The following is a 27,825-nucleotide window of genomic DNA, read 5'->3' on the forward strand; positions in this document are numbered from 1 at the left end:
ACAGATACTGTCTATAGAGCTTAACTTCTATTGAACCCAGAACATTTCTTTACTGTCAAAGTAAAAGCAATCAAATATGAACAATATTATAAGCAAACAGATTCTCACAACATGTCATATGGAATTCATGACATACATTTTATACCTGGAAAACACATTCTCATTCTCTATTCCATGGGGAAAGAGCTTGTTCACATGTAGTTATTTTACCACATTCTCAATTTAAGAATTTAACTTTTTGGGGGGCAAGGGTTGTCTTTATAAGATGAAAATGACTGCCCTCCAGAGAAATGGATGAATGCAGATAGGGAGAGAAAAGGAGTGATGGACAGACGAATTAAAGTTCAGAAAGAGAGAGAGTTATGATACAGTATATATGTACACACATACACAGAGGTATGAGCACAGACATTGTCATATTTGAGCACTGAACTCCCAAACACCACCTATGAGAGGCAGGACACAAGAGCCTCTGTCTCTCTCACGTACGACCACACACGCACACACACACACTCTTTTGTGCAAGCATGACATCAAGGCTCAAAAGTCATCCTATGACCTAAATGAAGGTCATGGTATTGATTAATCATTCAATTTCAAACTGTTCTCAGACCTCTACTGTGCAAAACTACCATTGCCAGACTCTGTCAGAATGTTCACGCTTCTTAAGCCTGGTTTATACTCGAGAGCGAAGGGAGACCCCATTTTATGTGGCTGTGTGCACGGTATTATTACTTCAGAAGACGCACAACTTTGAGGCAATTCTGGCCGAGCAGGTATGTCTGTACCGCCATCATACCGGATTACCCAGTTTTCGCTCTTCTAAATTAATTGCTTACATTTCCAAAACGAGATTACAATAGTAGAAATAAGCCTTTTTAATGAAAATAAAGGTCCGTGTTTATTAAAAATGTTCATGAAATTTAATTAAAATGTTTAATGAAATTAGAAAATATTTAAGAGATTAATGTTTAATTTCGTTTTATACATATTTTCTCAAATCCATATATATTGTTATAATGTCACAAGTAACAATCTCAAGTTTTACTGGGTTTTACTGGGTTTTACACGATTCTTTGGTTCTTTTGTAGCATTGGTTTGGTGAATTGTAATAAAAACAAACATAGTCACGTGTGTACCTTACTTCTTCTCACCGCTGCTTCCTGATGGTTTAGAGGACAATTACTCCAAGTCGCTCCCTGTCATTTTAAAGAATAGTACAACGTCGAGAGCATGTCAAGTATAAACGTTTGAAGAGGAGCGTGCGCAGTCAGCAGAGGCTCACGGTGCGGAGCGAGGCAAAAGTACAAACAAGGTTTAAATGCTCAAAGAAACAAGTTAACAGTTTACTAAAATAAATCATTTTAATGTTATTGAAAACTTTTAGGGCCCTATTTTAACGATCTAAACGCAAAGTGTAAAGCGCACGGTGCAGGTGCACTCAGGGCGTGTCCAAATCCACTATTGATATTTTAACGACGGAAAAACGGTCCGTGCGCCGGGGCGCATTTTTGAAATGGGTTGTCCCTATTCTCTTAATGAGTAATGGGCGTAACGTTCAATAAACCAATCAGAGTGTCATCTCCCATTCCCTTTAAGAGCGAGATGCGCTCGCGCCATGGCGGATTGCTATTTACATGGCGGAATTTGTTGGCGATGAGTCAGTTAATATATATGTGTGTGTATTGGCACAATTGTTCAATTAATTAGCCAATTTCGTTCATCATTATAAGTAGTAATAGGCTGAATTGAAAATAGGGAGCCTAATTCTAATACACGCAATGACTATTCATCATTACATTTTTATATTTATGTAGCCTACACAATAATATTCTTTTACACTGTAATCCTTTTGTTTTTAATATTTGGCATGTTTGTGTGACACGCATCCCTGTGTGTAATAAGCAAAGTCAACGCGCACTGTGGATGCGCCCAGAGGCGCAGTTTCTACCAACACGCTCTAAAAAAAAAATATCGCGCCATTGACTTTAGACTTTAGACCAGTTTTGAGTTGGTCTATGGCGCAGTCTATTTTCAGCTCCTTAAAATAGCAATGCGCCTGAACACACCTCTTTTTTAGACCAGCACGCCCATGGGCGCACTAACTGGCGCAAATGCATTTACTAATTTAAGGACGTGGCGCTGAATGGGAAAACGCGAACGGTGCCGGACGCAAACTAGCAAACACACTTGCGCTGCGCCTTGCGTCGCATTGCGCCGGGTGTATTATAGGGCCCTTAGACTTTTAAATCGGTCTAAAACTGCCCTATACAATCGGTGGAGAAGCTTGCATTTTTTGGACATGGATGCAAGTGAGAAAGCTCCAAAAATTGCAGGGCCCATTTTAAATAGCTGCAAAGAGTAAAAGGATGGAATGCTAAAGCTGTTATGTTTTTTATTTTTTAATAATTTTACAAATTAATATCACCATATATTCCTTGAATGCAACCAAACGAAGCTCCGCTACAGCCTTAAAGTCAATGCTGCACACAAGAGTGTTATGCACCTGTAATCACTGCATGTAAAAAAGGATTTTAAGTGCATTACAGAAATGTTTCATTAATGTTTGAATTATACTTACGCCATAGAGATGACCATGAAATCCAGCCAGTTCCATGGGTCTCTGAGGAAGGTGAAGTCATCTATACAGAAACCTCGAGCCACAATTTTTGTGAGTGACTCAAAAGTGTAGATTCCTGTGAAGGTGTATCTGACAGAGTGCAAAAAAAATGAATGCATATAAATTAACTGCATGCTTACAATTTAAAGTCTAACTGATAATTTTCATTATTAAATGAAATATAGTTTTGTTTATAATTACTATTTCTCTCACTCTCACAGACAATTTTTTACTGCACATGATGCAATGCATTATGGTATCGGCTACAGCACAAAAGGCACATGCTGATTTCTGGAATTTAACATTTTAGTGTCTTAGGAGGCAGTATAATTAAGAAGGCAGCTCACTAGGTTTTGGAACCGAGCTTACCAATGGTTAAGAACTCCCACAAAACTCCATCACCCCCAGTTACCCCAAAAATAGACCCAGCAATTTTTAGGACTGGCCAAATTTTCAAGTGGAGCTCACACTGTCTTCAGTATTTTCTCCCTCCTAGCCAGTCATTAGCCTGTCACTCGGCTAACAATATAAGCCCTGCTTTTCAAGTACTCACTTTGAAGTAGTTGCTGGTTTGGAGTTTAAATTTATGATCTTTGAACTTCGAACCGTTTTTGCTATAACGCTGTTATTATTAAATCTCTCCACATGAATCACAAATAATATTACAGTTACATTTGATAAAAAACATTTGCATAGAATAGAATAGAATAGAATAGAATAGAATAGAATAGAATAGGGATGTGCACGAGTATTCCAGATGTGACAATGACAGTGACAATCGAGCATGAAAACGATGACTGTGACTTTAAAAAATATATTTCTTTTTTTCTGATTGGGGCATTTTGGGCAGGACCTGAGGTCTGATTGGTTAGTGTTAGGACAGCATGCAGTCCAGACTGGCTATGGATCTGAAAGTGTGCAGTGATGCCTGGAATCACTTTGATCATGAAAATACAGTAAAATGCAAGATGTGCAGTGCCAATTTGCCATATCCATAACATTATAATGAGAACACTGTTGTAATAGAATGTTGTATATTCTTTGTGCTTTAGTTGCCGGCGTTTCAGCATTGTTTTTATGGGAAGAGTGCATCCACAACTGGAGTTACACATTCAGACAAGCATGGTCAAGTTCATGTGTGTATTCGCATCCTTTTGTGCAGATGTAAGCTGTAATATTATTTTTAATGTTGTATATATCTCTCATATAGGATGCGTTAGGTTGAGTTTATTAACCTGCTAGCAAAGCGCTTCAGTTTACCAGTGTTCATTAACTGTTCAGTGTCAGCTCAAACAGCAATGCCCAACATTATTGATTATGATTGGGATATTAGAGACGAGTACTAGTTTTTGAGATCTATCAGTACTCAAAATAAAAACAAAAATGACAAAAATGCCCATCCCTAGAATAGAATAGAATAGAATAGAATAGAATAGAATAGAATACTTACTCTACTTGTTTGGACCATTCTGGAGGATTGCTGAATGTCATGAAGACACAATTTGTCAAAATCGTACACATGATGATCATGCTGAAAACTGTAAGAAGTAGTTAAGGAAATCCTGAGGTGATGTCATAAATATTGATTATATATCAAAACTATGATGGAAAAGAGACATCAATACAAAATCTGAATAATATCATGATATTATGTAGCAAACTCTGGGGTCAGAGGTCAATTGTTGGTTGAAGAGATAGGCAATAACTACTTTCCATGAGGAAGTAGTATGTTGTTAGCCTCCATATGATTAATGGCCTTTAAAATCACTGTCTGTATCACAGCACAATGAGTTTCCATTTGGGACTCTTTTTCTAAGTAACATTTAAGTGAAATAGTTAAACCATGTACTGTGATCCAGAATATAGGGTGTAAATGATGAAACCTATACATCCAATAAAAGCATGGTATGCAGATCTTAGACAGACTAAGCACAGATTAGAAAGCACAATCGTAACATGGACAATGTTTGGAGCACTGAAAAGGATATGAGTGTATCAAAATTTTAATTGCTATTCGCCTGAATAGGTTAAAAGGACTAATGATATATAACGAGGGCGTGGCACTGAAACGGAAGATAGTTTTTCCTTTGTTAAGCACTATAAAGGTCTGGGGAGAAAAAGAGGAAGGGGAGAAAAAGAGAGGAAGAGACATTAGCTACATATGTCAGTCTTTATGGTGAGAGAGCACAATAATTCACAAAAAGAAAGATGCCCAAGATGAGAAATTGCAATAAGCAACATATATGACAGGTTAACATGACAAGAACTTTGACTTTATCCAGCTGCATTTAAAATAACCTTGCAAAATGTATAAAATATCTTAATACACTCACATAACATTTTTACAAAATAAACTAAAAAAAAAAAAAAAAAAAAAAAAAAAAATCACATTAATTCTGAATTACATTCAGGTTTAATGCCATTTCTAAATCAAGCCTATTAAAACCCAACTAGAGATTTGTTTACACGAATGGAGCTAAGACAACCGCAGTGAGCTCTGGCAAAGAGATGGACCTCTTACAGGAACTCAGACTGTAATACTAACGCTAATGCTAACCGCTAACACTGCGATCCATCAGAAGCAGAAGTGCTGACTCCAGATAGTGTGTGTGGGACACGGAAAAGCGAGAAGGAGGGGGGAGGGAGGGAGGGAGGGAAGGAAGGAAGGTGGGTCAAAAGCCCTGCAAAGCTCCTTTGATCCTACATAATGTAAGAAAAAAAAGAGACTGAGAACCTTCATCCAAATCCTCATCACTGAAACCACATGAATCCATGTCATTCCAAGTGTACACAAACACACATACACACACATATACAGACTTCGTGTCAATTAAGTAAATTTGTGTTTTTACATAATTTTAGATTTACAAATAAAATATCTTTTATTATTTATATTTAATTATTTATTAGATGTTTTCTTGTTTTAAGCATGAACCTCAATATAGATTTAGTTATTATTATGATGTTTTTTATTTTATTTTATAAAAATAAAGTTAATGAGATATATTATTGGAAAAGTCTTAATATCCTATGCAATTTTTCTTCAAATAAATTTATCTTGTTTTAAGGATGTTTTGTAAAACAAGACAATATTTCTTTAACCCTGCGATAAACACATAAAATAGTCTTTTTATGTCACACAAAACACAACTACAGTCACAGACACGTTGGGTTTCCATGTTTTATGGGGACATTCCATAAACATAATGATTTTTATACTGTACAAACTGTATATTATGTCCCCTAACCCTAAACCTACCATCACAGAAAACATTCTGCATTTTTAAATTTTCAAAAAACATCACTTAATATAATTTAAGCTGTTTTCCTCATGGGGACCAAAAAATGTTGGATATTGCCATCTTTGTCGGGACCTTAGTTTTGTCCCCATAACATAGGGTATACCTGAACCACACACACACACACACACACACACACTAGGAAACACCACAGAGACGAGTGGATGAGAATCTTCCTGAAATCTAATTAGATTAAAAATAGACAGTTGTGTGAAGGAGGACAAAATGAGCACCCTCAACTCAGAGTATCCCTATCTCTCTCTATTTCTCATCTCCTTTTATTCACTGGATTTGTCTGTGTCTGTCTGAGCATTTAATCATGTCAAATACTACTTAACAAAAGTACTGCTTAACAAAATCATCATTTAAACGATAACGTATGTCAGACAGAAAACGCTGTGTCGTCCTTCTGAAGACAGCTGTCATTTTGAGGCACAGGATCCCAAAGACTGTCACACTAGCAAAAACTGTGAACCGCCCAGAAGACTCCATGTGTTACTGAATACTGAGCACTGGTTTCCCCAGAGTCTCTCTCTCTCTCTCTCACACACACATACACACACACTGCGACAGACTGTGGGCTTCCTCCGCTGGCGGGAGCTCCCACTCATACAATGCTGCACTCTTCGCTGAGGACATAGCAGCAACTCTCAGTATCATGGCCTAAAAATCCAACAGCCTTTTTCTAATCTTTTCTAAATCTTCATATTTATGAGCATCATATTTATCACAATGCTAAAATGAGTGTGACAAGCACATGATTTCCATTTTATTTTCACAGTAAGTGTCTAACAATCAAGCAACACATATAACCTCAACAGTTCTATCCAAATAACCCATGATCATAACACTAGTATAGCGCCAACTGTGACTTCAACCCTTTGCCCTTGTGTCTATAAAAGGCCTTTTGCAGATGATAATGTGGATGCAATATAACCAAAACCAAAACATGCTATGAAAATATGAAGCTCAAAGGTCACATACATGTGATCACACCCTTATGTTAAGACCTGCACACACACAATGCAGCCTATTGGTCTTTTCTTCTGACAGCCTAAGTGATATGCTGCAAAGCTACTGAAAATTTCATCATCTATAGAGAAGAGACATGAAGATGTGGACAAGAGCTGAGGGAACTGCTGCGGGGGAGGAGGATGAAGGAGGGAGGGAGAGAGGGAAAAGGGGGGGGGGTAATAGTGGAAAAACTGGATATAGCATCACTGTTGCACTTAACTCCAAGTACATCCGATCTACTCGACATCACTGAATGCACTTACTGTAAGGACTCAAATGACCAACACCCCCATCCAAACGCTAACCGACACTTCTCAATCTTTATTTACAACTTTCAAGATGCATCAAGATCTATCAATCTATCCAGAGAGTGAATAAAGTTGTAATGGTATAACTGATAACATGCAGTATTGCCAAATAAGGATAAAGATTAATAAAGAATAAAGAAATATAAAGATATAAAAGAAAATAAAGAAATACAAGAAATCGATCGAATCGAAAAATAAAGAAACAAGGTAAAGATAAAAGTAATAAAAAAAAAATGGGGTAATAATATAGATGCAAAATATGGTATAAACAAAATATAATCATCGTAATCAATATTAAACCATCCATTAAACTCTTTACTTATCTAAAATAAAATAAAATATGGTATAAACAAAATATAATCATTCATCTTTCTAATAATAAAAGTAACTCATCTGTAAAATAAAATAAAAAAAATAGTGGAAGAATGTAGATACAAAACGTGATATAATTGCTTATCAAAGTCATAAACCATCCATTAAAGTATCTATCTATTAAGACATATCTCTTTTTTACTTCTGTTTCCAAAGGTCAAATCCTCACACACAGCTGGTGAAAAACTGCCGTCAGAAAACTGCATCCCATTTCCCTCAATCACATACATACAAACAAACACATGTGACTACAGGGCTTCCAGTAGGTTTATATGCCCATGACATTTCTGAATGGCTCTTTCACCCCACTTCTCAAGGGACCAGTAGAACTGCAACTCTGCACTTCTTCCTTGCATTCCTCTCGTCTCTTTATTCACTTTAACCCTTCCCCATAATGCATGAGTGTACCACAGCTGCTGCAGTTATAACCCCCTCACACAAAAACATACCACTGCCAACGGGGACGTAATATGTTGGATAGAACATGCTGGCAACAATTCACAAGATCCCTGTTAATGGAAGGTGGATATAGGTAAAGTGTGCAAAAGATAATGAAAAGGCAGACACGACCAGTTCTGTTTCCTCTACTAATTTTTGCTCTTAAAAAAATCTCCTCAACTCCCACTGTATAACACATGCTACACTGTGCTCAGTTATGTAACACACACCTCTAGTGTGCCAACAAGGAGGTGCTGATGTGGTTGCACCACTTCTTTACCCATGAACATACACAGACTATACTAAGGTTGAGGGTTTAAGAAGTCACTGAAAAAATTCTTACTAAATAAACATATTTAATTTTTTCAAATTATTTGTTAAAGCATTCACACATGTATTCATATAGTCCACATATTGCCCAGATATAAAAAAATATATATATAGGAATGTGTGTAAATGCTTTACAAATAATTAAAAAATTAATTAAAAAATAATTAGTTCAAACTGCCTGTTTAAATTAACTGATTTAAAAATTAAACATAAAATTTGTTTCCATAACCTGTCAAAAATGTGGAATTTTGCATGTTACATTTTTAGTAAAAAATATACCATATGTAAATATTGCTATTTATTACCTTGCATTTTTAAATTGGTGCATATAAAAATTATTTAGTGAAAAATTATCTGATTATTTTTGACAATTTACTGTCTTTTATTTTGACTTTTGACATTTTGAATTTTGACTGTCACCTACAGTAAAAAAACAACAACAACAACTATAAAATAAACACTCAATTCCAGCTCTGTCTGATGATTTGGAATAATATGAAAAAATGTATACATACAAATAATATTTGTACACATCAAAAGTATCATTGCCTTAAATTCAAGATTTATATTGTACATTCTGACACTGGAAGATCATAATTTACCAAACTTTGTTAAAGCCACACACCCTACTGACATGTGTTAATTGCATTTTTATTGCCAATGTGTGAACAGCTTAAAACTAAGCTTAAAAAAAGAGACAGACTTCCTAGGTTGTCTATGAAAGAATGTGAAGGTCTATATTTTTATGTGAAGGACTTGGGAAAGAAAAGGGATTAAGGGACATGTTGCCGGTGAATTGCAGACCTGGTGCAAACATATCCACATAGCTCTGATCAGATGCTTTCTTAACTGCTGTTTTCTCACTTCTGTCATTTTTGTTGTGTGTTTATTTTGTTATTGAGAGAAAAGAGCACAGCACATATTTTATATATTCATCTAAACATCGTTCTCAGCAGCGTGGATGGCGTCAGGATGTTCGTTCACAACTTTTTTTTTACTTCTAAGCAAAAAATGAAAAAGAACTTTGCTGTGAGTATATTGAATCACACTGAATCACGTTCGGTCTCTTGTATGTTATGTGTGCATGAGCACAAGCAATAAGTTGCTGTCTGCAGTTCATTCTGCATATAGCCCCTTTAACTTCTTGCATTTTATCCTAAAATACAGAAAAGAAAATGATATTGTGAACTGTTAGCTGTGAATCACCTTTGCTAAGAAATCTGAATTTCAACAAATCAATCTCAACAAATATCTTTACTAACCACATTTTTAGTGTTTCGTTTTGTTTTTCAGAAATTTGTAAATCAATATTCTTATTTGTTACTATCTCATCTCATCTGTTAATTCATCCAAATATACAAAGTATAAAACATTAGTTTCATTCATTCATCTCCAAACATTTCCACCACCAACCAATCTGGTTCTTTCAGATGCCGGAGAGCGAAGCGTTCTGAACACTTCTTAATTCACCATAATGAACTGTAACTATATTCCACCTGCATGGAGGATGAGTTTTAACAGGGATGATATGGGCTCAAAGTTCACTCACTTTCTTGTTCATATAGAAGGGGTCCAAGTCCTCCAGAGGCACCGCCAGCATTTGGGAGGGGACGTCCCCGTAAATAAAGGGCACGCTCTTCCCCGCTTCCAGGTCAGTGTTGGGCTTCGGTTTGTTGTCGTCATCGTCATCACGGTGACTGCTGTCAGATCTGGGCTTAACAGGTTTCTTTTTCTTTTCCTCAGCGATGCGCTTCTCAATGTTGGCCAAAGACTCTGGGGTGAACTTCTTGAAGCTATCGGGGCCTGGAGGTGCAAGCAGCTGCGCAGCCATATTGTCATCCTGCAGCAGAGTCCTCTTTATTTAGAAGCCATTCAGGACAGCCAGGTCTAGGAAAAGGAGGGGAGAGGGAGGCACCCAGACAGATGCAGAAAGGGAACGAGAAAGAAAAATAGCAGTTCAAAAGTCATAAAAGTTAAACAAGGCAAATAATCACACACAAACAAAACAAACGTAAAACATTTCTATTATGTTTGTGTGTGTGCGAATAATCCATTGATTTCAGTGGCCTGTGTTATTGGTCATCCTCTTTTGCAGCTCTCCCTCTTCTCTTTTTCTCACTCTTATACTCACACACACAAACACACACACATTCATTACATCCATTAAGAAGTAGATGACCAAGCAGAATAATACCAAATGCGCTGCAGCACTGGAGGCTCAACCTGAATGTGTGTGTGTGTGTGTGTGCACACAAGAGAGAGAGAGAGAGACAAGAGACTGTACATTAGAGGCTAAGGTCATAACTGCATTACTGCCCTTATCAACCCTCTGTGATGACCTGGATTATCTAACTAATATTCCAGTCCATGATGTCATCAAGTCTGTTCCAAACAACACCATATTAAATATTCAATCAATTCAGACATATTTAATCTGCCCCTTCCGGATTTATTATGTAATGTCCTTGTTCAGATAGAAATCTCCACAGTTAATCAGGTGTTTGTGGATCACATATCACAAGCTCCCCACTTATTTAATACTAAGGTTAAACGTTAGACACACTATGCAGATTAAACACTTTCTGGCTGTTGTGGTTTTTCTTCTCAGATAATATAAAACTGAGAATTCTGTGCAAGAGTTTCTCTCATCATGCAAACATTTGCTTTAGTCCTTAATCTCATTTGCAGGATGTTTTGCAGTCTTAACAAATTCAAAGATAACATTAATGTCAAGTCATACTTGTCATGTCACATTTGTGATGTATTATGTTCTAACAGGAACTATTTCACCTGATAGTGTATCTTACTTGATTTCTATTGCAAAGATGCATTTGACTGTTAGTGACTTGACTATGAATCTCCAGCACAGGATCCAGTTTCTGACTGAACTTCCTAAAGAATGCAAAAAAACAACAACAACAACACTGTAAGGTTTTGTCAATAAAGACTGTCATAAAAACACTTTAGGACTGAGAATGCTGATGATAAATACAACAAAATTAACTGTGCCCCTTTGCCATTTATGTTTGGAGTAGTGTCAGAACTAATATATTGACCAGACTAATTAATCAGCCGATATTTTGAGATTAACTGTGTCCAAAGTGGTACCTCCATTTGTCTCAATTTCAAAATGTAATTATCAATAGATAAACAATTTCCTTTTACATTGTTTTAAGTTTAAGTATGTTTGTGTAAACGTATATAGCAGTGTATAAAATCTATCTATCTATCTATCTATCTATCTATCTATCTATCTATCTACATGCACACACACATATATATTTTAATGTTTTTGAAAGAAGTTCAAAAAATGTCATTTTATTTTAATATATTTTAAAATGTAACTTAAACTTGCATTTTAATTTTAGCATCTATTTCTCCAGTCTTCCATGTTACATGATCTTTCAGAAATCATTCTAATATGCTGATTTGGCGCAAGTAACATTCGAGTAATCAGTCGTTTGTTTTTAAACACAGTTGCAACAAAAACAACATTGCACATCAAACTCTTTACTCCAATCAACCAGAATTAGTCACAGTTGCACTCATGACATGCTGAGGAATTTGCCCACTAAACTTGCTTCAGCAGTTCTATTGCAGGTTAACAAATTTTCTTCCACCGTAGAGCTTTGTCGGAGAATCCAATTCAAAGAGATTTATCACAAATGTGCAGGAAAAACTCTAAATGACATAAGTAGTACTTAATCACATTCTCCTGTGTTCCAGGTGTGTTGCAGAGTCAGTCCCAGCCTAGTCCCTCAGGATCCACAAAACTGGGCTATTCCTTTTCCAGAATGTCCCTTTACATGCATTGTGTACTGCAAAGCTGACTTGCGTTTACGGTCCTTTCTAGTACATTTAACCTTTTCTAGAAAATTAATTAGACAAGCAAATATAAGAAAACAATTATGAGAGACTCTTTGTATAAACGCACATAACCACTGTTGCCATAATGCCCTCTTCAATTGATTAATGAAGCTGCATGTTTGCAGACCATCACCTCCACACATCCGCATATCTTAACTAATGTAAGTGCTGTATGATGCGATAACAGCTTCTGCCATTCTTTCACATTCACTTTCAAATATATTAAACCCAACAGCCTACACCGACCATTGTCTAATCACTTGTCTTTTCGTGGGATTGTTTATGTCCAATGCTGAATCCCTGTTTTCTATATCCTTAATGACACAGACTGTTAATTATTTATACACCAAAAACTGATTCAGTTAAGTCAGCACCGGCCAAATCAATAGTGAAGTGCCCACGGTCACGTGACATTGCTCTTTATGATGGGTGACTTTATCATCATTAAAACACATGGCTTCCTGATCAACAACAGACCTATGGCAAGTCATTTTAACATTTATTCATTTAAACTAGCATCATTTATTTTAAATTACTATTAAGCAATACAACTTTGAGTAGCATTTAATTTTGTCATTATTCAGTATTCATTAGATACTAGTACTTGTTCGTTAATAGACAATACATACTAGTACTAATTTCTTTGCTACTTCTTGGTTCAGAAATCAAGTATTCACTTCCATCTATGCATTCTTATTATTGCTGGTACCAGTTTTACTATTCATTAGGAAGTAGAAATTATTTCTTAGTTACAAGAAACAATAGAATAACTTAATGAATAGTTAATATCAAAATTCTATTGTACCACTCACTCTTAATGTACTAAGTAAATGTACTAAGGCTACGTTCAGACTATCAGTCGAAATCCGATTTTTATGCATATCCGATTGAAATCCGATTAGATTTAGCAAGTGTGAACAGCAAAAAAAAAAAAAATCATCAAATCCGATGTTTAGTTAATTAGCAATTTTGTTTTTTCTAATCTGTTTCAAGCTTCATTCATATGTGGTTTCAAATCCATTCCAGTCTGACTGTTCTGATTGGATTTTGCGTGGTTTATGTGACTTTCTTATGCCACGTAAAACGTAAACGTCAGACGTTGTTAAAGGAAACATGCTGAAAGTCACTGCAGAAACAAGGTTGTGTTGTTACAAAGTGCCAGATGAGCAGAAAATTACAATATAACGGAGACATGTTTTGAAACCGGTGGAGACGACAGCACAGAATGAAGCCACACATAGCAGTCTCCTACATTTCTGCCGCTGCTACAGAAGACGCAGTAGTCCAGCGTGGCAGCTACACGCTGTCATGTTGTAAAAAAGACAACATCTGTATTGCAAACTTTGCAATACAAAATGCAATCCCCTCCATTTTGCGGTTGTTGTTTTTGGCATATACCCACCAATGCAACGTCACTGCCATAGAAACCAATGCAGATATCCCGGAAAACAAAAGAGCGGCATGGACACACAAATCGGATCTGAACAATTGCGATACACAATGTGGACAGTCAATCATTTTAGATCAGATTCCATTCGGATACACATATAATCGTATTTGGACTGACAGTGTGAACGTAGCTCAAGTATTACAAAAATAGTATTAGAAACACAAAAATAGATAAAAGTTAATGAATAATTGTTAAAACAGCTTGCCATAGATGCATTAGGCACAGCAACAAAGTAGTTTTTTTTTTTTTTTAATGGACTGTTTAGACAAATGAAATGATGTGCGTTTTAAGTTACAAGCGGACTGTGTCCAACCTCCAAGTCTCCTTCCTGGGATAGTGTAGAGACGCCTCAGCTCAAGGTGATACATCAGATAGACAGGCCCTGACAATACACACAATGACCTTAACAAAACTCCTGCATTCTCTTCCATATAGATTACGGTGTTTTGCAGGCACTGGCTACAGAAAAATGATGCTGTTTAATGGTACGCCCTCCACTTTCCGATTGCCCCAAGTTAAACACCTACACGTTAAACCCAAAATAACCGATGCCATTCGACAGGTTATAGGCTACTTACGTGCCTTCAAGCCAAGTCATTGCCTACTCTCATATCTGGTAAAATGTACGTTCCGGTACCATCGCAAAAGGTATTCCTTATCAGGCAAGAATGAGTGTCGTTTTTATTTAGAAAGCAGACACAAATCCACTGCCTTCTGGATGCCCGTCGAATGCAGGTTCTTAGCGGTGCTGTCCGTTCAGCACCGTTCAGCGCGAGCTCACGATTGTCCTCTAGGTTAGATGATGGGGGAAATGATCACATCTGCTGCCTCAAGCCATGATGAAACATCCCGACTAAAGCGACTTTTCCGTATTTGATGTCTTCAACTAAATGATATGGAAAGTGAATGTTCGGCCTCTGGCACTGTACATCGAGGGGAGGGGAGCAGCACAGCTGTCACGAGGACGAACCTCGCCGGCCTATCCCGCGTGGGGAATAAAAGCCTTAAAATCTGACTATAACTCGCTCTTTTATATTTCAACACACATACACACAGATATTTCCTTGCTTGACTAGATTTATCTCATTTTTACCTTTGTCACATTTGTTTGGTTACGCCAACAGTAGCTAACAAACAGCTTATTCAGGGGAACGGTCCTCGTCATTTCAAAGCAAAATATCATTTCCAAAGCATTTGCGTTCGCAAAAAACAATTCAGTTGATTCATAGTTCCGCCCCTGTTGGCCCCTCACACATGTATTATGCAATTTCTCCTCCAAACAAGCTTTGCGCGTCTGAATGCGCTACATGTTATGGGATTTACAGTTTAGTATGCCCAAGTTTGTTTGCGGTAATTATGGTATCTGGACATACACGCGTGGGCCCCACTCTCTCGACTGAAATACTGCAGTGGAGCTGAAGGGAGCTCGTGCGAAGGCACGAGCCAGCGAATCAATCTGTAAAACATCTAAATCTCAACGCCACTGACGTCTCAGACAGTCGTGCCTGCAATGTTTTACACGTCTCGAGTTTCTATCTCAATAGGTTCCGATTTCATTCTCGTCTGAACACTTCAAGAACATTTGGGACTCCTGTCCGCTCCAGCACCACACCCGTGCAGTCAGACCGTCCTATCTGTGATTTAACCCGCAACCGCGCAAACGGCACATCAAGCCGCTAACGCTTTAGGGAGGAGTGAGTGAGAAAACGAGGGTGGTAGTCGCTGTTTTTAATGGCAAAACCGTAAACCCACCGATTCTAGAGAGTCCAGCCCAATGAAGTATGGCGAGGGTGACTCGAAGGGAGGGGGGATGCAGGCGCAGGGGGACTAAAAACTGCCACATTAGTGATTTTGACATGTTACGTTGCAAAATGCTGTCATAAATGTCATCTGAATGCTGAATACTGCGTCTTGCGTCAGTCTGTCCGCACAATATTCCCATGCAATAAAGTTTGCGGCGGTCTTACTTGCCTGTCCCATGGTATGCGTATGTTCTACATTTCGACACAGACACACAGACTAATGTTATGTTTCCAGCGCCAGGCCAACACCCTCATTTACCTCAGTCAGACTTTTTCCCTTTGCACAGCCTCTGTTTGACCAGCACTACAGCTGTTAAGCAGTGCCTGGCGTGTTAATTGGCGTTTCCCTGCGTTTCCTGCAGCAAGCCTATTCACATCTGTGAGCAGAAAAGATGCTGAGCGCGAGAGACCGCTCTGCGGCAGATGAGTCCAGGTATGAGACACGCTCAGAACGGGCTATAAACACCTGAAAAAAACACGACACTTGCGCTGTAGACAAGAGAAAGTCTACTTACTTTTTCCGCATTAAGAGCGATCCATGTAGATCTTGCGTGCCTAAGGATGTTTAAAAGACCCAGGAGAAACTGCGGATGTCGCCATATTGTTGCCGCTATCTTCCTTCCCAGTGCGTACGGCTAGCCTGCATAATTGATGACTCTCAGCAAATTGTTAGGGAGCGTCTACAAGTACCCTACTTCCGACTTCCGTACTGACGGAGGGAACGCTGCAACGTAAGCGAAACAGCGCTAAAAGGGGATATCAATCACAGTGATGCGAGTCTAATTATATTTACCACTTCTCTGTAAAATTCATCTAATCTCCTAGTTTCTGTCTCAACAATTGTCGAATTGCCTCAAATGGAATTGCTAAAATGGAAGTCACAGAGTTAAATAAAATGATTAATTTTATTTTAAAGAACACAAGAATTTAATGGCCTACATATTTTCCTACCAAATGCACAGTATGTACCATTTTAATTATTAATATTATTTTTTTTCAAAATTAGAAAAGTTCAGTTCTATAGAGCATTAAACAATACACACAATATGCATTTATCATCATATGGAACTGATGAATCAGAATGAATTAATGAATCAACTAAATAGTGATATATACTTTGGCACAGTTACATTTCAGTATCTTCACAATGGTTACCTGGAACAATTCTGATTAACACAACATATAAAAGTGTTCCAACAAAAATTTGCTTGGGGTTTTGTATGTTTTTAAAGCAAAAAGTTCCTTACAATCTCTGCATTCTGATTAAATGTGAGGACAAACACAGAGATTCCAATGACAACTCCTGGGAAACGTCAAAATAGTATTTGTTAGGAAAACTAGTCTTTGGTGTTTTGAGAATGTGGCATTGTTTGTATTTGTGGGGTTGGTTCAAGCCCTATGGCAGTGTGGTTGTGGTCAAGAGTTGCAAGCAATAGTTAATCTTCCTCTAATCCTGTTAGGAAGTGAAAGGAAACAACAGCTTAAGACTTTCAGCCTACCTCCAACTCCCCCTTCTGGGCCACCTGAGCATCTTTTCTAGTTCTCACTGATGAGCCCCAAGTGGATGAAGCTTTGCTGTGCAATGCGCCACCAGCCAAGACTGTTCGGTCACTGTCCTTGGTGCTGAAGCCCCACTTCTTTATGTGAGCCGAATGGGACATAAAGACATCTTGACATTACACTGTCTGCAGAACAGATTAATAGAACACATTTTAATGTGGTTGTGATGTAAATATTTTGGGACTGTAGTCCTGCAAGTGTTACATGAGGTTTAAGATGGTGTCTTAAGACAGTGTCTTAAGATATTACTGTAAACCTAATCTTAAGTAAGAAATCCCTAAATCCTAATCTCAGTCACCATGGAGGATCTTAGGGATAAGTGCATTTGACAGGAGGATAGATAGATAGATAGATAGATAGATAGATAGATAGATAGATAGATAGATAGATAGATAGATAGATAGATAGATAGATAGATAGATAGATAGATAGATAGATAGATAGATAGATAGATAGATAGATAGATAGATAGATTCTTGTCATATGGATATTTGAGTAATAGTGGTGAGTAATCAAAGATTTTTATTTAGTAGCTAAGTTTGCTTAAAGGTGCACTCAGTATTATTTTTTTCTTATGACAGATATGATCCGTTTTAGTGTTCTGGCTGATATAGCACTTGCACGTACAAAGTGATGTGGATGGAGCATCTTCTAATACCGAGTGAAAGTGTCCAATAATTGGGTAGTTACCAAGATAAACTGAGCAGTGATCATACTGGCCCTAATGAGATGACCAATCCACGTAGAATAAGCTTTTATTAGGTATAAGCCTTTGATTGAGTCTTCATCTCTTATTTGTGTGTATTGTGTCTTATTTGTGTACATGCTTTTAAACATACAGTATTTCTCAAAATTACTATTCATTTCTTTTATACATATTATTATACATTGCTTTTTAAACGTATTTCGCAAAATTACTATTCATTTAATTGAGTGTTAAAACTTTTAGTGAGGAAAAAAAAAAAATACTAAAACCACTACACTACGTGAAAAAAAAAGAGAGGATCCACTACGATTATTTATACACGGACGCCATCTGCCGACAGGCTGGAGTACTGCTCTGACTGGAGTCTATTACATGCGTCGAACATGCTGATTGGTCAGTTGTCACAAGGTACGCGCAGCTACTCCCTTCTTGTCTATCAAATGTAGGTTAGGTTTGTTGGTAAAAATGACGCTGTTTATGAACGCTTGCGCTTTTTTATTTAAAGTCCTCATTTTACCGCTGCATGTTGCAGAGCTGGTTGGACTTTTGTCTTTCTACAAACGCGTGTTTCCTCTAATAGTCTATAAAGTAACGTTTTCATACAATGACAAAATGAACGAGAAGAAACGGGAACTGTTTCGAAACCTGGCCAAATTCTACCCCCCGAAAGGCTCTCTGCGTATCTTGGAGGTGGGCTGCGGATCCGGGGCGAACTTCGAGCACTATCCGACGGGCTGCAAGATCACATGCATCGACCCCAACCCGCATTTCAAAAACTACCTGGAGAAAAGCATGGCGAAGAACGACCACCTCGTATATGACAGCTTCGTAGTGGCGTCGGGGGAGAATCTACAGGCGGTGGAGGACAACTCAGTGGATGTTGTGGTGTGCACACTGGTTCTGTGTTCAGTCAAAGATACCCCGAAAGTTCTGCAAGAAGCAAAGAGAGTTCTTAGGCCTGTAAGTTTATGACAGTCAGCGCTCAGGTGGAACTTTGTCACATTTCATAAATTGAACTCTTATCACTACCAATCCATCAAAGAGTGCATAAAGATTTCAATAATTACATCTGAGATGAAAGGTAACAACATTAATTGACCATGTAGATGTAGATCGTCGTTTGCTGTGATAATCCCATTAGAAACAACTGTTTGTTTTAGGTCAAATGTCACTATACAGATTAGTAGGATACTATTTCAAGACCTTTTAAATACTAGATCCTTTTAAACTAAACAGCTTGTCTTCAAATACACAATCTTGGCTTGAGTAATATAAATATTGTACTTTTTTGTTCTTCAGGGAGGAGCATTTTTCTTCATTGAACATGTGGTGTCTGACCCCTCAACCTGGACTTATTTTTTTCAACATGTTCTTCAGCCATTCTGGTAATATAACTACACTATTTATAAAATCACCATATTATATTACTTACAGTCTCCAATGAATTTTAATAACTTTTGAAAGTAAAGTCATTAATCTCAAGCTAGAGTACATGAGTAAATGAAGTCCCCTACATTTGTAAAGTGGAAAAATGTATGCATTATAATTGAAATTGACATTGTAATTGGAGGCTTTTGTAAATGTAAAAGCTAAAAGACTATGTTGGAGCTTTGAAAAACACAGGGTTGTTTAAATTCCTGCATAAATATATCAAACATTTTTATTTACTCTCCCACTTCTTATCACCCACATGTAAGTGGAGGTCATTGGTTTATTTGGACAGAGAGAGAGGGAGGAATGGTTTAATTATAAAACCAGAATTTATCCATTTACCATAACAATGGTGGAACACTGGTAACAAAGCATATAACCACAATAGAATAAGAAAGTCTATAACTGTACTTGTATGTTTGTCAGGTACTATTTTGGCGATGGCTGCGAGACAACCCGAGCTACTTGGAAGCACATCGAGGCAGCTGGCTTCTCTGACCTGCAGCTGCGCCACATCCAAGCTCCTCTGTTTTTTATGATCAAACCACACATTGTTGGTTATGCCGTCAAATAATGAGTATAAATTTGGCCCAAACAAACAAAACAAAAAAATCTAAAGGCTTTATCAAGCATGTTTCTTTCAGTAAGCTGATTAATTTCACCATTTACTTTTAAATGTGTTTTTATGAAAGAGCAATTTGTATTAACATGCAAATACTTAATCTCAATTTTTTATATTACTGCACCTTGTTGCATGGGTATACTTACATGTCTGTAAAACACATCACTATCAAGATGGTACAAAAATAGAAGCAGGTAAAACAACACAATACTTTCATCTATATAAAACAGACTTTAGGATATTAATGCAGGCCAGCTTTTGTGAGGTTGTGGTTAATGAATAAAAGCGCCATACTGCCATCTAATGGTCAGGAGGAATGCGTGTCATACAAAGTATGGTTGTCTGGTTTCACAGAAAGGGTTTAGATTGAGCCAGGATTAGGCTTGAGTTCAACTGGACATTTAGCTTTTCTAAACGTGCCCTATATATAAAAAAATAAAATAAATAAATAAAAAACATTAATGGTGGGCATCTTGAAACAAACAAATATTTTAAGATATGTAAGTGCAAGTTGAAACAGCTCAAACAAGCATTTTAGTCTAGGATTAGGCTTAATTCCCGTCTCTGTGAAACCAGGGGTTGATATAATAGGCCTACCATGGGATTACCTAGAAGTAGCCTACATAAATACTTACAAAATCAGCCTACATTCTCCACCTTTCAATTTTGACAGACTGCTTCACGTCATGGTCGCATTACCACCTTGCGCATACATTATTTTTTCTATTAATTCAACTGCCCGTCGTCAATTATTCCTTAATTATATACACCCTTTTCCTAACAAACCTACTGCGTTTTAGATTGTGGGAGACACACTTCCGGTTTGGGGAAGTTCCAATCAAAAACACTGAAACAAATCATTTCAAATCACAAGGTTGCGCTACAAATAATCCTTATCCTTCTGTTTGACTGGGCTGTAAAATGTCCTTCGTGTTCTATTTTCAGACGTTAGGAGAATAATTTTAATGTGATATGGAATAACAAGAACACCTAGGCTATAGCAAGAGCTCTTCAGTCACTTAATTATTTTCCTCCCTTACCCATCCCCCCGTATTGTATTGCGCTGTAACAATATGAAAAAACAACACAGCTACTGAGCATTTGTGGTCAGCCCTCCCGATTTAATTTACGATATAGGCTATATGAATAATTCAATGGAATGCATATATGAACTCGTTTTCTTCCCAAATCCTCACGTCTCTTTCCAGGTTTGTTTTTAAATGGATGCTTTAAAATGTAATTGTCTCTTTCACTTAATCTCTATTAGCAGTGTTTACTGGAATGTTTCTAAAGCAAACATGAAAATGTATGAAAACACTTTTATCACTCAGTGTTCCAGTCAATGAACATTTTTTATTAAGGCAACGTACAATACAGACATAGTGATATTTAACACGTTTGTATTATTGCTGCGTAAATAATCGATCTTTTGGAATTATTCATGTAGGCTATGTTGTAATTTGTTTATACACTTTCATTTCCTTTTAATGTTCGATGGTTAAAGGGTGAATAATGTCATCTCATTTTACCCAGTTTTTTTTTTTTTTTTTTGAAAAATTATTGCCTTCATAGAGCGATCCTGTTTACATTTTACTTCAACGGCAGACTGGAGTAACCTACTGCCCAGGGGTGTGTTTCCCAAGTTCCGTCGTTATCAATAGAGTTCAATGGGACTTAAGACCATAGTTGACTATAACAATGCTTTCGGGAAACGCACCCCTGACTGACATGCGTCCAAGATATTGATTGGTCAGTTGTTAGCAGCTACTTATCAAATGTAGTTAAGCCGCGGTCACGCTAAACTTTGAGCGCGTGAAATTCCCCAAGTGGTGCTCACTGTAGAGCCAAATAAGATCCAGCTCCACCTCTGTGGATCTTCAACCCTGCTCCTGGGGACCCACTATCCTGGAGAGTTTAGCTCCAACCCTAATCAAACACACCTGACGCAGCTAATCAAGCTCTTCAGGATGGCTTGAAACTACACATGCAGGTGTGCTGAAGCAGGTTGGAAATAAACTCTCCAGGACAGTAGGTCCCCAGGAGCAGGGTTGAGTTAGAGTGTTTTTGGACCTTCTAGCTCCACCCATTATGCCCAAATTACACCCAGAGAGGTGGAGCGTGAAGTCAGTCTCTCTGGACGTCCAGCTCCCCCTCTCTGGGTGTAATTTGGGCATAATGGGTGGAGCTAGAAGGTCCAAAAACACTCTAACTCAACCCTGCTCCTGGGGACCTACTGTCCTGGAGAGTTTATTTCCAACCTGCTGGCTCTGAAATCAGCAGCCTCTCAAAATTTCTGCGGACACTAACGGTTGAAGTACTCATCATACTGCTGCGTCCTTTTAAAAAACTAAATTCAACATATAATACATCCAAAATGTAAAACTATGCAATCTACCTCACTTTACTGTAAAGCTGCAATCCTACAGTGCAGATTTAAAGCTTGCGTTAAAAACGTTAAAAGAAGAAGAGGTTACGCCGTGACGTATCACTGTCTTCTGGTCACGTGTCTTCACTTGACACGAATAGGCAGTCATAGGGTGCGTCTCAATCAGCTCCCTAGTTCAGAAGTCAGGGCACTGATCAGGGAATCAGCCACATTCATTTATGATTTACTGTTTCACGACCTAGGGAGCTGATGGAGACGCAGGGATAGACGTAATAAATGGGCGGAGTGACCAAACTTGAACTTCAGAATGAGCTTGCGTTTCCTATGAATGGATTGAAGTCAGTGGAAGGAAAAGTGTACCTAGTAGCGTTTCAGGTAGTAATGGGAAACCGAGGCTTTCTGAAGCATTTGAGGCTTTCATCAAATTGTGCCGAAAAACGGTTTATTACTCGAAGCTTTTAACACAGTGCGCATTAGCGACATCTGGTGGTCAGACCTGTTTTCTCCACCATATCATTGCGGAGCAGATCTACGGTTTGAAAAAGCACGTGACCAAAGCTTCGAAAGTCCGTGACATACGGAATCACTCTTGTCTTGAATCAATTCTATCTAATGTCATCTAAATTAATTTGTGACTATGAGACCACCACTCGTGTCATGTATAACCTGCAACGGATTCACATACTGATCAATAATATAAAATATACAATGATGTGATCATAACTGACATGAGTAGGCTAGTTGAAATATTTTGGATGAGCTGGTTAACCCTTATATTATGTTCAGGGTCTCTTAGACCTATCATAAAACCGATATCATAAAACATGATTAAATACATTTTCCTTTTATGCATCAGGCGAAGCGCCAATTTTTTCAAACTAGCTGTCTCGACTTTCCAAAACTGCATGACGTTCGAAGCTTCAAACGTCATCAATCACGTGGTATTGTCAATTCTATACAACCTTCGGTACAATGTGTGATACAATAGTGCTTTGAAAACTGCGTCGGAGCACCGGAGCCCCGGTATCAACCGTCCCATCACTAGTTTCAGGTGTGTTGATAAAAATGACGCTGATAATGAACGCTTGCGTTTTTTTATTCAAAGTCCTCACTTTACCGCTGCACGTTGCAGAGCTGGTTGGACTTTTGTCTTTATACAAACGCGTTTTTCCTCGAGTCGTGTATAACTTTACGTTAGCGTACAATGAATTAATGAACGATAAGAAAAGCGAACTGTTTCGAAACTTGGCCAAATTCTACCCCCCGAAAGGCTCTCTACGCATCTTAGAGGTGGGCTGCGGATCCGGGGCGAACTTCGAGCACTACCCGACGGGCTGCAAGATCACATGCATCGACCCCAACCCGCATTTCAAAAACTACCTGGAGAAAAGCATGGCGAAGAACGACCACCTCGTATATGACAGCTTCGTAGTGGCGTCGGGGGAGAATCTACAGGCGGTGGAGGACAACTCAGTGGATGTTGTGGTGTGCACACTGGTTCTGTGTTCAGTCAAAGATACCCCGAAAGTTCTGCAAGAAGCAAAGAGAGTTCTTAGGCCTGTAAGTTTATGACAGTCAGCGCTCAGGTGGAACTATTATTACATTTGGTATTATCACATTTCATAATACAGTTGGACTGTTTCCAAGTGCTTTTAAATACAAAAATGATTATATTATATTCACAATTTTGGGTTGAGAAATGTGTATATATATATATATATATATATATATATATATATATATATATATATATATATATATATATATACAGCATAAATGAGTACACCCCATCTGAAACTTCTGAAAGTCAGCAATTACTCACTTACTTAGAAGACATTAGGGTTCTTTAGAGATATGTCTGCTTAATCATTTACCAAAGAAGCATGTCAAAATTATTCAGGAAAATAAGATTTTCTTATCAAGGTGATAAAATGCTGTGTAGCAAAAATGAGTACACCCTCCTAAAAGTTACTAATTAAAACATTTTCTGGTGTAAGTTTAAGGCAATGTTTGATCAACAGGTATGTTGAACCAAAACATTAAAAGAGAAGTAATTTCTTGAAAATTAAAAGTGTTATATAGCCCACTGAATCATTCTCAGACTTAATGCTGACAACAATGAAACCACTTGTGAGAGAACTGTCAGGAGACTTATTTCTGAGCACAAAAGAGGACAGTGGTACAAGAAGATTACCTAATCATTGTTTTAAGTGTGAAAATATAGCAAAGGTAACACGGAAATTCAAAAACAATGGACTTGTGACAAGGCCCCTGAAATAATCAGGCCTTCATTTTAAGCTTTCATTTAGTGATGAGGGATTTTTTTTTTGCTACACAAAGAGCAGGAGAAATACCAAGCGAGTGTCTCAGAGCCAGCAAAAGCTATGAAAAGAGTGACTGTTTATCTCACAGAGCCTGCAGAAATGACATGCGTGGTTGTTGTTCTCACTGGAACTACCTACTGTACCCAAAGCACAATAAAGTCAGTTAGCCATTTCCAAAGCCCATATTCACAAAATATAGACATCCAAAACGTTATGGTGTTGCTAGAGGAGGAGTACAGTGAGAAGTGCCTGGTTCCCACAGTAAAGTTCAGTGGTAGTAAAGCTCTTATATAGGGATGTATGAGTGCTGAAGGTGTGAGGGAGTTGTGCTTTATCAATGCTGTCATGAATTCCCACACCACTGTGTAATTTAATACACAAACTTGAAACAGAAGATGTTACCCTTTCTTCATTCCCTGCATTGTTGGGCATTTTTTCAACATAACGTTGAGGATATGAGGATAATTTTCTGTGGACATGTATTGCACTCAATCTTAACACTCTTAAGCGCCTGTGGGGGATTCTGTAGAGACGAATTGAGCAACACTCCCCATTAAAGATCAGGGCATTTAAGGAGCTCATCATCCAGGAGTTAAACAGGACAGATGTGACAATTTATCATGAACTTGTACATTCCGTGCCAAGAAGGATCAGAGCAGTATATTCAAAATTATGGAGGGCATACTAAGTACTAGAATATTATACATTTGTTGAATTAAATCTAGGGTGTACTCATTTCTGCAATCCTTAATTTAAATTTTATCCTAATTTACTTACTTTATGGCTATTAATGACATATACTTCTCAGTTTTTATTATGTATCTGTTAATACATTTTAGTTTTGCCATCTTTCTATGAATTGTATTAGTGATCATAAAGAAAATACATCTTTTGTATTTGTTCAGAGGGGGTGTACTCCTTTATGCTGTGCACTGTAAATATTGTACTTTGTTTTTTGCAGGGAGGAGCACTTTTCTTCCTTGAACATGTGGTGTCTGACCCCTCAACCTGGACTTACTTTTTTCAACATGTTCTTCAGCCATTCTGGTATTATAAAAACACATTTTCACCATTATATTTTACTTATGGTCTTCATTGAACTTTAATAAGCCTTATAAAGTTATTTATCTGAAGCTAGAGTAAATAAGAACAATTAGGGTAATTTATATAGCAAAATGTAAATATTCTTATTGAAATTACAGCTTTTGTAAATGCAAAAGCTAAAAAGACTTTGATGGAGCTTTGAAAAACATGGGTTTGGTTGTGCCTGCATAAATATATAAAAATATAATTAGCCCCCCACTGCTTATCACCCACCCATAAGGTCATGGGTTATTTTTGACAGAGAAAGAGGAGTAGTATGGAGCCCCTAAAGGGACATGGTGAAAGAAAAAAATATGAGATGGATATGAGATGCGATTGCGAGGAACGCAAAGCTTCTTGGGGAACGCCAAACATTTGTGAGAGAACACAAAAGCATTGACTTATTTTTCCTACAATTTTTTTTCCAACACCATGTCCCTTTGGGGGCTCTGTAGTATGGTTTGATTGTAAAGATTTTTTTTTTTTTGCTATAAAACCAGAATGTATCCATTTAAAGGCACAATACGTAAGATTTCTGGATTAAAATATCCCAAAACCATTAGAAGTGTTATATATTTTGTTGACTTGTGTACTTACTTTATCCCAGATGTTTCCATGAATGTTTAAATCTAGAGAAATAAGCAATTTGAACCAGGACACAGACCATGTCTGTGCGTTGCCTATCAATGACATTTGATGTCGAGGCGTTACCCTCAATTTCCGGTTTTATTTTGTATAAACCATGGAAACACCAAAGATGCTTTAATATTTTCTATCTTTTATTATACAAAGGGAACTACTGTTTGGCTACATTTATAGACAAACTAATCATTGATATATAGTTATATAGGAAGTGGTCGTCTGCGTAATGATAAAAGCTCTGCTGCTCTTGAGCCGTGTGTTGCGCTCATCTCTCATTAGCAATCGCTCCAGCAGCCTCGTTCAGCTCCCACAGCACTCGGCCCTGCTTTGCTTCATACTACAGTAATGTTACTAATCTCATCCATGAACATGATTTCTGTCCAAGTCCCATCCGGATTCTTTTCCACCTGCTGTGAGGTGAAGACGACATCTCCCATGATTCCGCTCTCAATCTTGGCATCATCAAGCTATGCCTTTGTTTTGAATAGGCGACCTATAGTGGCGAAAAATTATATACCGTGCCTTTAACACATCAGTGTTGGAATACTGGTGAAAAAATCATATGACCACATTTGAATAGGAGTCTAACTTTACTTTGTATGTTTGTCAGGTACTATTTAAATGATGGTTGTGATACAACCCGAGCTACTTGGAAGCACATTGAGGCAGCTAGCTTCTCCGACCTGCAGCTACGCCACATCCAAGCTCCTCTGTTTTTTATGCTGAAACCACACATTGTTGGTTATGCCGTCAAATAATGAGTATGAACTTTGCCACACACAAAGGGTGTGTTCACACTTGTAGTAAAGATTTTCTGAAGCATGTTTTTTTTCCCCCAGTAAGCTTATTCACTACACTGTCCACTTTTAAATGTATCTGCATGGATGAGCAATTGGTATTATATCATAAAATAAGTTTGTTTAACATGCAAAGACTCTCATTATATATATCACTGTATCTTGTTTTATGAATATCCTGTCTGTAAAGTACATCACTACCAAGATTATACAAAAATACAAGCAGGTAAATCAAAATTCTTTTATCTATATAAAACAGGCTTTTGAAAATGAATGCATAAAAGAGCCATAAAGCCATCTAGTGGTTGGAAGGAATGAGTGTCATATAAAGTGTGTAACACTTTTAAAATAAATTCAGGAAGCATAAACTTAATTTTGCCTTCATACTTCTATACTTGTAATACCATGGGATTAGCTAAAAGTGTATATATATATATATATATATATATATATATATATATATATATATATATATATATATACATTGTACTCACAAGTCATTTCTAGCTGATGAAACTAAAATATAATGACGTGTTGTCAAAACAGAAATTTCTTTGACTTAAGATTTTGTTCATTTTTATGACTTTTCCTAAACCCTGAAAATAATCTGATATTATGTCCGTGATGGTGTTCTTTATAAATGGTATGAAAAAAAAAATCTGTAATTTTTAAAATGTTAAATGGTTTTCTGGCTATCTTTTTTAATACAACAACCAAGACATTGTTTCCTCAAATACAGACCAACATCATTCGATAAGCTAACCTTGCGTCTCC

The 27,825-nt window shown here is 37.4% G+C and overlaps 3 protein-coding genes across 11 annotated transcripts in view; 2 read left to right on the plus strand and 1 right to left on the minus strand.

Annotated features, from left to right (window-relative positions):
• Window positions 1-17,176, minus strand: part of scn8ab (sodium channel, voltage gated, type VIII, alpha subunit b) — a 60,604-nt gene extending 43,428 nt beyond the window's left edge. For 3 of the 9 annotated variants that reach the window (XM_048199329.1, XM_048199331.1, XM_048199326.1), the window contains exons 1-6: window positions 16,016-16,248; window positions 11,189-11,273; window positions 9,931-10,268; window positions 4,609-4,727; window positions 4,071-4,160; window positions 2,582-2,710 (exon numbers count right to left, since the gene is read on the minus strand). In XM_048199329.1, coding sequence (XP_048055286.1) covers window positions 2,582-2,710; window positions 4,071-4,160; window positions 4,609-4,727; window positions 9,931-10,212 — 620 coding nt within the window. In that variant the 5' untranslated portion in view covers window positions 10,213-10,268; window positions 11,189-11,273; window positions 16,016-16,248. Of the gene's footprint in view, window positions 1-2,581; window positions 2,711-4,070; window positions 4,161-4,608; window positions 4,728-9,930; window positions 10,269-11,188; window positions 11,274-16,015; window positions 16,250-16,999 lie in introns of those variants that run through there. The other 6 variants (XM_048199333.1, XM_048199332.1, XM_048199330.1 and 3 more) reach the window with 4 other exon arrangements.
• A 1,002-nt stretch (window positions 17,177-18,178) lies between these two features.
• Window positions 18,179-20,118, plus strand: LOC125273718 (putative methyltransferase-like protein 7A). The gene is made up of 3 exons (XM_048199351.1): window positions 18,179-18,726; window positions 19,066-19,151; window positions 19,624-20,118. Exons 1-3 carry the CDS (start codon window positions 18,232-18,234, stop codon window positions 19,769-19,771), a joined length of 729 nt encoding a protein of 242 aa, XP_048055308.1. The 5' UTR covers window positions 18,179-18,231; the 3' UTR covers window positions 19,772-20,118.
• A 3,025-nt stretch (window positions 20,119-23,143) lies between these two features.
• Window positions 23,144-27,424, plus strand: mettl7a.3 (methyltransferase like 7A, tandem duplicate 3). The gene is made up of 3 exons (XM_048199352.1): window positions 23,144-23,765; window positions 25,491-25,576; window positions 26,865-27,424. The coding sequence occupies exons 1-3, from the start codon at window positions 23,271-23,273 to the stop codon at window positions 27,010-27,012; spliced, it is 729 nt and encodes a 242-aa protein (XP_048055309.1). The 5' UTR covers window positions 23,144-23,270; the 3' UTR covers window positions 27,013-27,424.
• The last annotated feature ends 401 nt before the right edge of the window (window positions 27,425-27,825 follow it).

Source organism: Megalobrama amblycephala, linkage group LG8 (genome assembly GCF_018812025.1).
Source record: "Megalobrama amblycephala isolate DHTTF-2021 linkage group LG8, ASM1881202v1, whole genome shotgun sequence".
In the NCBI taxonomy this organism is placed as follows: domain Eukaryota; kingdom Metazoa; phylum Chordata; class Actinopteri; order Cypriniformes; family Xenocyprididae; genus Megalobrama; species Megalobrama amblycephala.

Coding starts and splice junctions, on each gene's coding strand:
- LOC125273718 (XM_048199351.1), top strand. CDS start 18,232: ATGACGCTGTTTATGAACGCTTGCGCTTTTTTATTTAAAGTCCTCATT. Junction 18,727..19,065: donor CAAAGAGAGTTCTTAGGCCT/GTAAGTTTATGA, acceptor TTTGTTCTTCAG/GGAGGAGCATTTTTCTTCAT. Junction 19,152..19,623: donor CATGTTCTTCAGCCATTCTG/GTAATATAACTA, acceptor TATGTTTGTCAG/GTACTATTTTGGCGATGGCT.
- mettl7a.3 (XM_048199352.1), top strand. CDS start 23,271: ATGACGCTGATAATGAACGCTTGCGTTTTTTTATTCAAAGTCCTCACT. Junction 23,766..25,490: donor CAAAGAGAGTTCTTAGGCCT/GTAAGTTTATGA, acceptor TGTTTTTTGCAG/GGAGGAGCACTTTTCTTCCT. Junction 25,577..26,864: donor CATGTTCTTCAGCCATTCTG/GTATTATAAAAA, acceptor TATGTTTGTCAG/GTACTATTTAAATGATGGTT.